Source organism: Pseudonaja textilis, chromosome 3 (genome assembly GCF_049901715.1).
Source record: "Pseudonaja textilis isolate UNSWEBS1 chromosome 3, rPseTex1.2, whole genome shotgun sequence".
NCBI lineage: Eukaryota > Metazoa > Chordata > Lepidosauria > Squamata > Elapidae > Pseudonaja > Pseudonaja textilis.
Window position 1 is genome coordinate 45,963,970 of NC_141992.1, and position 9,573 is coordinate 45,973,542.

Here is a 9,573-nt window from a genome sequence, read left to right on the forward strand (position 1 = left end):
GCTTGTTCCACTATCACAGTTCTATGTATTCCCAAGTTTTCCCAAATACTAGCTATTGTTTTGCCTTTCTGTGCTGGTTTTTTCCTTCCTTCCTTCCTTCCTTCCTTCCTTCCTTCCTTCCTTCCTTCCTTCCTTCCTTCCTTCCTTCCTTCCTTCCTTCCTTCCTTCCTTCCTTCCTTCCTTCCTTCCTTCCTTCCTTCCTTCCCACCTGTAAATAACTGTCTCTGCAGGTATCAAATGCAATGAGAACTCTTTGGGTGTGTGCAAGTACATACATTCTCTCATATAGAAGAAAGTTGTTACATGTTAATATGTCCACACATACTTCTCAAAGGCATTTTTCTAATTTTGTTGTCATTTCTCAGGCTTCCCATTTTCTGTGGGCTTGCTGGGGCCTAATCCAAGCCCAATTCTCTACGATAGACTTTAATTTTGCCAGGTGAGTCATTACTATTTGCACTGACAGGATACAAACAAGATGCTTGTTCTTTATTTCTTTGTCTGCCTGGCATCGGGGAGTGGGTGGAGATGCCAGTGACAATAATTTGCTATGTTGGTTCAGAGTCCTGATCATCAGTGTAAAATGTTATGGTTGCAATCATATAAGACTTACCTAAGAGCATTTCTGTGAGATTTACTTATATAAAAGTAATGTGAAAACCTTGCGATGATTTTAAGCCTTGATCGCCTTTTTACCTTATCCCTCTAGCAATAGAAGTGGGAGCTTCCAGGTTTCCAGCTTTGTTAGAGTTTAATAAGCTCTCATTCTAGAAATTAAACACATTTAGTTAATGACCTATCAGTTCTGTGCCATCTGTCAGTTCTATGCCTTCCAAAAAATTGTCTTTTTTCATGAGTTTCATGATAGTTGCCTGTTCTCATGAGTTTTAAGGTAATGACTGAAATATTTTGATGCTTAATGGCTTTTTTGATTTTGAAAGGCAGGCTAGAGAAGCTTACACTATACTGCAGTAAGACACCTAAAGTCTCAATGCATTATAAGAAAAAATTAACTAACAAATAACTTTTTGAAAATATCCGTGAAGAATCAGTTTTAATAGAAGTTCCTGATTCTTCCCTTGATGTCATTCACTTTTCTGCCCCACATCCTTACCATGGTTGATTAAATATAGATGAAATGAAGAGAAAGGTAAAATGAAACCAAATGTATGAATGAATAACCTGCTTTGCCTTCTTTCCCATAGCCTTGTGACCCATTGAACAACTGCTCATTTTAAATTTCCTGCACTTTTTGCAAGTTTACATTTACATTCCCAATCACCTGTATTTGTCATCATTTCCAAATAATCTTGCATGGGATTGGTATTTTATGTACTTTTTCAGCCAAGACAATTACTCCTAGGTAAATGTGAACTTAGGATGTAGCCTTTGTCTTTTTTCTTATTACTGTAGTTAGTTGATAATGCATTTAAACCCACCCTGAAATCAAAGGTGGGGTCAAAATGTTTGAGTTAAGCATTCGAAACATTTCTCATCCAAGAAGCTTCTTGGATGAGAAGTGAAACATTTTCTAGGAAAAAAACAAGCAAGTTCAGTTGGCTTTTGAAAAGCACATTTGGGACATTTGAAGACATTCAGTTGTAATGAAAAGAAAAGGTCAAAAGCTGAGATAAATTTATATTAATACTTTAAGGGCATACCAATTCATTGGCTTGCTGCTCCAGTCTCCTATTGGAGCAGCACAGCTGATGATTTTTATTATCTATTAATTAGAAAATACTTCCTAGAATTATTAGGCACTCGGTTATCTGGGAATTGGTGCAATTGTGATTATTCTCCCATGAGCTGTTCAGAGCATCCAGAAGTGGGAGGTGCTTCAGTCTCTTCTGGAAAGGCTGGGCTTAGAACTCTGGGACACTCCTCCTCCTCCACGGGACACCTCCTCAGCGTCCCCCAGTTTTAGCTCAGCCTTCGTGGTAAAAGGTTGTGCACTCCCTGACTGGAATGGTTTTCTGATTCAGCTAGTCAAAATTCAGGTTTGCTCTTGGGTTAATTTGGCTTGAAAATTTTTCCCCAATTAATTTGGCAATTTCAAGGCTTGTGGCTCTATTAGGTCATTCCCCCAATCAGTTTGAGAGCAATTCTTTGTGGCTGGCAGAGCCTGCCACTCCACAGGCAGCCTGAGAGGGCCGCTTCAGGCAACTAGATTATCTAATCCCCCGATCATCTTATCTCTGCGATCTTGGCAGAGCGCTCACAGCCGCGGCTCACTTTTCTTTGCTGTTTCGACTGACAGGATCATTTATCTAACAATTTAGAGAGTCAGCAGCAGCGGCTTGTTAAACTGCTCAGGCAATTAACATCAGAGATTCTGCCTTCCCACCATTTTCAACGGCTGGCTTCAAGTTTGCACCTAAATATCACAGGCGCCATTCCTCACTGGTTTCCCTTCTTGGGGACCAGGGCAGGTATCTTCCCACTCCGCTTCCCTGGCATTATTTCTCTTTTAACTTGCTGGCGTTAGATAAGCAGGCTAGTCCTTAAACAGCCCCAATATCGGGGGATAAATTATTTGGCAGTGTCTTGGAGCCCCTGCTTATTGAGAATAGAAACAAGAAAAAAGTGCTTCCCCCTCTTTTTTGGAGGTCTGAAAACAGAACGCCCCAGTCATTTTGAAGGGGTTCCTTTCGGCCCTACTATCAAGGCCCATTTGTTCCCAAATCGCAAAGAACATCAGGCTACAGACCCAGTTTTAGACAGGATAGGTCAGAATCTTCCGACAGAGGTCAGTGGGGAGGCCAAAACAGAAGAAACTAAGAGGTACCGGAGGCCAATTTTTTTGTCGCCCCAAGTGAGTCCTTGACAGTAGTTCCCATTGGAGGGCGGCTAAAATTGATTGCTGATCAATGAGACAGATCCACCTCTGATGCGTGGGTCAGGGACTCTGTTAGGTTTGGTTTGGCGCTAGAGTTTCAATCCTCCCCTCCAAACTTTTTCATTAGGAGCCCTAGGTCCACGGACCCCATTAAGAGAGTGTTGATGCAGGAGGCTGTCAATCATCATCTGCATATTCAGGCCATTAGAGAGGTCCCATCTGAACAATGGGATCAAGGCTGTTACTCTCTATTGTTTGTGGTCCCAAAGAGTTCGGGGGGCTGGAGGGCAATTCTGGACCTCAAACGTCTGAACAGATCATTGGTTTATTGAAAATTCAAAATGACTACTCTCCAGTCCATTCTGCTCAGCATCAGAGAGAACGATGTCCTGAGCTCTATAGATCTGACAGAGGCTTATCTACATATACCAACTAGACCTGCTAACTACAAATATCTTAGATTTTGCTATTGTGATCGGCACTACGAATATATCACCCTACCATTCGGTCTGGCTTCGGCCCCTAGGACTTTTACCAAGGTCCTAGCAGCTTTGGCTGCCTCCCTCAGGATCAAATCTATTCATTTACAATGTTATCTGGATGATATTTTAATTTTGTCATCTTCTAGACATCAAGCAAATTTGGATACCAAGATTACTCGAGAGATCCTTCAAGGTCAGGGCTTTTCCATAAATTGGGATAAAAGCCATTTGATCCCTTCAACTAGATTAGTTCATTTAGGGGCAGTGATAGATACCGTGGAGGGCAAGGTTTTTCTCTCTCAGGACAGGTTGAATAGTATCCAGTCTTTGACCAGAGAGATCAGAGCCTTAAAGAGGGTTTCCCTGGCAGTTCTGTCTCAACTGTTAGGGAAACTGATTTCTTGTATTTCCATTGTGCCTTGGGCTCGATTCCATTCTAGAGATCTGCAATGGTTCCTGCTACCTTTCCAGCAATCCAGAAGAGCCACTTCCAACGTCCGGATAAAGGTACCGCACAATGTTCTCCGATTGCTCCGCTGGTGGTCGGAAAACATGATAAACAAGGGGGGTCCTTTCAAGGAACCTTGCAGGGCAACGGTCACAACCGATGCCAGCCTGGTAGGATGGGGAGCTCACTTCCAATCCCACACTGCACAGGGAAGTTGGACTATTTCCGAACAATCACAAAGCATCAACCTCTTGGAGCTACGAGCAGTTCATCTGGCGTTACGCAGTTTTCTACCCCTTTTCCAATCATGCCACGTTCTGGTCTTGACAGACAATATCACAACCAAGGCTCACTTAAACAGACGGGGGTACCCACTCCAAACTTCTGATGCTGGAGACGGCCAGGTTGTTCAAGTGGGCTGAGGCCAATCTGCTTTCGCTCAAGGCAGAGCACATAGCAGGGACCTTAAACACACAAGCGGACTGGCTCAGCAGGGCCACAATAGATCAGACAGAGTGGCACCTACACCCGTCTGTCTTTCAGGAAGCAGTGCGGAGGTTTGGGCAACCAGTGATCGATCTATTTGCCTCTCCCCTCAACGCCCAATTGCCCCGGTATATTTCAAGGTACCTGGCTCAGGGCGGAGGCTGTCAATGCCCTGTGATGTCTGTGGCCTCCTGGACTTCTATATGCATTTCCTCCACTTTCTGAAATACCCAGTTTGATACAGAAGTTATTGGAGGAACGAGCAGAATTGATATTGGTCACCCCTTACTGGCCCAGGCGAACATGGTTCGCGGACTTACAGGACCTGTCGAGAGAACAACCTCGGAAAATTCCACCATCAAGGGTTTCCCTCTCGCAAGGGCCGGTACTTCACCCGGACCCACAATGGCTCAGCCTAGCCATATGGAGGTTGAGCGGAGCCATTTAAAGACCCAACAGATTTCAGAGGATGCCATTGCCACCATACAAGCATCCAGATGGTCCTCAACAAATCGTATATACAAGGCCACGTGGTCCGCTTTCTGTCACTGGGGCCAGGGGGTCTAAGATCGACCCAACCACCCCATCAATAGGACAGTTATTGGACTTTTACAGGAGGGATTGACCAAGGGCCTATCTCCAAATACTTTACACAGACAGGTGGTGGCCTTAGCCTTGGTGATATCCTGGGGTGACCTTCGTTCCATAGCACGCCATCCACATGTCCGCAGCTTTCTTAAGGGTGCTGCAAACTTATAACATCCTGTAATTCACCGCTATCCCACTTGGGAGCCCAACAAGGTGTTAACCGCACTTACAACTGGCCCATTCAAGCCTTTAAGAACCTCTAGTCTCAAATTCCTTACATATAAGGTGGTCTTCTTCTTTGCAATCACATCAACAAGGAGGATTTCCGGATTGGCAGCATTGTCGATGAGAAAGGACCTGTGCGTGTTTCATGCGGACAGAGTGGTTCTCAGATTGGATCCATTGTTCACCCCTAAAGTAAATTCAGTCTTCCACAGAGCGCAGGAGTTAGTGCTTCCAAATTTTTGTCTGAAACCATCTCATAGACTGGAGCATCAATGGCATCGACTTGACATTCGAAGGTCGTTAAGCATCTATCTAGACCACACTGCAGCATTTCGAAAATCTGAGGCTCTATTCCTATCCTTCAACCCATCCACTTTAGGACACAAGGTGTCATCGATGACCATTGGTAGATGGTTGAGAGCCACCATAACTAAAAGTTACGAATGCCAGTCCATCTCAGTTCCTAAGGGCATTATAGCCCACTCAACAAGGAGTGCAGCAACATCAGCAGCATGGGCCACACAGGCTTCCATAGATGAAATTTGCAGAGCGGCAACTTGGGCTTCACCATTGACCTTTGTCAGAAATTATAAAATTGATGTCTGCCTCAGCGCATGCTTCATTTGGCAGAAGAGTCCTGCAGAGGGTCCACAGAGTTTAGGAGTGGATTTCGATCCAGATGGAATCCCTCCCTAAGGACAGGCCAAGCTTTGGTATGTCCCACTTCTGGATGCTCTGAACAGCTCATGGGAGAAAGGGCATTGGTACTTACCTGATACACCCATTCTCTGTGAGCTGTGAAGAGCATCCAGCCCCACCCATTTCTTTCCATCTGGTGGGGTTCTGTTCTGGTCAGGGATCTAGATTAGGTGATGAGTTCTGGACTTTGGCACTCAAGTCTTTGCAAAACTGGGGGACGCTGGGGAGGTGTCCCATGGAGGAGGAGGAGCTTCCCGGAGTTTTAAGCCCAGCCTTTCCAGAAGAGACTGAAGCACCTCCCACTTCTGGATGCTCTTCACAGCTCACAGAGAATGGGGGTATCCAGTAAGTACCAATGCCCTTTTTAGAAATGCAGGAGAAACTCTTAATGTAATGAGAAATTTAGAGATCATCACATGTAGATTTTATGATAGATTTGAGAATCAAGAAGGGAAATTAAATGACACATAGATTTAAGAGTAATTTTGACCAGAATTGCTGATTAGATTAAGTCTGATGCATTAGCAAGATGTTGGACATGGAAGGTAGTGGTTTGTATATAACCTGCCTTATACCATTTTTTAATTGTTCCTATAATTTTATACTTTTGGCTGAGAGTAAGTAGATAGTTCAAGTCCCAAAGGTGCTTTTTCAAAAGGCAACTGGACTTGTTTTTCCTTGAAGACATTTCACCTTCTCATCCAAGAAGCTTCTTAATTCCATAGATATTCAGATGGTTCATGATCACCAAAATTCCATATCTAAGTCAGAATCTGATCCCTGATTTCAAGTTCTAGCCTAATACTTTCATTGCTATATTCTGTTATTGTTGATTATATTTTTACAACAGCACGTAAAACCATCCTGTTATGAGTATCATGTGTGAATTATCAAAATAAGCATGTTTATAAAAAAATGTAAGAATGCATATAAATGCATGAGAAGTATCAGTGTAAGAATTCAATGTTTAAGTGCTGTAGATGTATGTGAGAAGACAGACTCTGTATAGAAAGGACATCAGCAACTTTTTTGGCATAATTTTCCATTCGTAGGCACCAAAGATATACTACAAAATTAATATGTACACAATATTCCTATTATTATACCTAACAAATATTTATCTTTGTATTGCTGTGCAGGTACGCAGACATAAGATTTAAGCAGTACTTTAAAACAAAACCTGTGGTGACTTCCCTTCAAATGTCCAAGTGAGGTTGAAGTCCAAAGAGTCTTCGGGTTCTCAAGATTCTACTCGTTATTTTCTCTGGTGCAAAGCACCTGCCACCCTCTCCTCCTGCAGTGCTGAGTGGTCAGACATCATGAAACAGGGCTAGGAAAGAAAAGTACACCTTCCACAAAGCCAAAAAATTCAACAAAGCCCCTGAACTTGGCTGCCGCATGTTGGTTTCAGAAGGTGATGTTATGACATGGCTGCTGGCAAGAGTTTCTGGGGCATATGCAGGAAAAATTCCAGGGCTTTTGGGCTTAATATGTGGGTGGCCAATAGGGGAGAAGATTTGCTTAGCGATTTGTATAGCCTTGAAGGTTATTGCTGGATGACACTTTTGTTCTTTGGCCAGAAGAAAGAAAACTAACAAGAGTTTTGTTTTTGTTTTTCAAGAACATGGGATTGTGATCTTTTGGTTTGTGAGAATGGAAGAGAAACAATAGCTTCTCTTTACAACACTGTAAGAATCCATTTTGAGATCTGCTTTACTCTCTACATGTATGGGTAGAGAGAAAATCCATGATTTAAAAGATTAAGACCCTGAAGGTGGAATAAATATTCCCACACACATCAGTTTTAAAATATGAAACATTTAGACTCAGGGAAAGTCCCAGTCCTTAAAAGAGCTATTACAGTTTTGATCAAGCTTTGAGCTGATGGCCTCCCTGAACTATTAACTGGCAACAGAGAGCTCTGTGCTGAAAATTGTATTAGACGTTGTGGGCAATTTCAACACCTATATTCTGAAAGTCAAACAGTATAGGCAACCTCAGATTATGTATGCATGTAATTCATACAGTGCTACTTTGAAGAGAGCAGATGTTACTACCTAAAACCTAATTTGATGAAAGCACAAAAGACAGAGTATTTTTTTTGTAAAGAATAGATATACCAAGTTTATGCAATACTCTGTTATTGTAATGGCCACATGTGAACTCATCTCTCCCCACCACAAAATTGCATCCTGTCCCAAATGGTACAAATATGATTGCATTTCCATTAATGTGTTGATTTGCCCATAGAGTCTTTTGTAATATTACATTGTGCCATTCAGTATTTTGAGAAGGTGAATTCCATGAAACTAAACATTTTAATAACACAAATCTATATAAGTAGGAAAGTGTAATTCATGTCGGTGTAGCACAGGAAAAAGAAAGCACGTTAATGGGGTTTTTATCCAAGTTTACTCCCTGCTTACCAATTTAGTACAGCTTTTTGCCACCTGGACACATCCAGCAGATTCAGATAGTAGCTCCAAAATTACCAGCCTTCCTCTGGCTAAGAATTCTGGATTGTGAAGATTTGTTTTATCTAAAGATGGCCAAATTGAAGCTATTTCAGTCATACAGCTTTATGACTGCATTGGTATAAACTATGATATAGACAGCCTGGTCTCCTCCAGCTAATCCTTTTATTTTCCAACTTTACCTTGTATATAAATAAATATTATACCCTTTATACCCAGATTGTGGAACAGGAAACTAGAACTAACCTGAAAATCTTTTATGAGTTGCAAAGAGCTCTCACTGTTACGGTGCTTTATCTTCAAGAAGATCATTTGAGTTCCTTTGATTAAAGGGCCACATTTATACATACCCACTATGGGTTCTCCAGTCAGAAGTAGATTGGCATTTCTGCATTGCCCTATGACTGGATAAAACTGAAGTGTGAAGGCATAATGGGAATGAAACTTGGTATCAGTCCTTGGGTCTCTATCTGAGGCACTGAAATCAATATAAAACATGTCATTTTGCACTCCAAATTTTCAGATGGGTTTTTATTTTACTCAGCAAGCCATTACTGGAATTAAAAACAGACAACCTCTCAGTTCCTATAATGTCTCTTCAGCTTAGTTATGAACTTAAATGATCGAATGTTCACTGAATTTGTACTTTGGAGCAAAGATAGAAACAATAAGCCTCCTGCAGGCTTGTAATTGCAATGCTATTATAATTAATTTCCTAGAATCTGATTTCCTGTAGTTTCCTCATAGTAGGATAGCTGGTGCAGAATTGCTGTCAAGAGAGGGCATTTAGTATCCTTAAGAAAGGGGACAGTTAAGCCAGTATTTGCCAGATGCTTTGCATTTACTCTCACAAGCTGCAGCCCATGTTCCTGGTGGTAAGATATTATGGAATTGTAGTCCAAAATATCCAGTCAACATAAGACGGCCTTAGACATTTATGTGCTTGGATAGTATTTACTTCCTTTCTCCTTTATAGAATTGTTTTGCTTTTTTAAAATTTGTTATCCTTTGAACACTTGGATAAAAACAGTTGTATGTTTACATTCTCTGCTTTCCTGATCTAACCATTAACCCTGATTCATTATGTATCTCTATACATTTTCAGCCTTGCTGTATTGCCTTTCTTCTTCTTTTTTTCCAAAACATTCCATTCAATCACTATCTTGGTCTTACCCCTTTTCTCAACCCATTCACCCTTCATGTGCATTGTGAGAGCAAGATATTTGATCCTCATTCATTCTTTATATGACTGTCTTTATATGATTGTCACGTCTTTATTTTTTTGTGCAGTCCACATTCAGTGAACATCCTCTCATTCCATATTCTATCTCTGTT

The 9,573-nt window shown here is 41.7% G+C and overlaps 1 protein-coding gene across 1 annotated transcript in view; it reads left to right on the top strand.

Moving 5' to 3' along the window:
• Positions 1-8,177, top strand: part of ETNK2 (ethanolamine kinase 2) — a 28,441-nt gene extending 20,264 nt beyond the window's left edge. Inside the window, exons 7-8 of the mRNA XM_026715628.2 lie at positions 366-439; positions 6,904-8,177. Coding sequence (XP_026571413.1) covers positions 366-439; positions 6,904-6,976 — 147 coding nt within the window. The 3' untranslated portion in view covers positions 6,977-8,177. The remainder of the gene's footprint in view (positions 1-365; positions 440-6,903) is intronic.
• Positions 8,178-9,573: the final 1,396 nt, after the last annotated feature.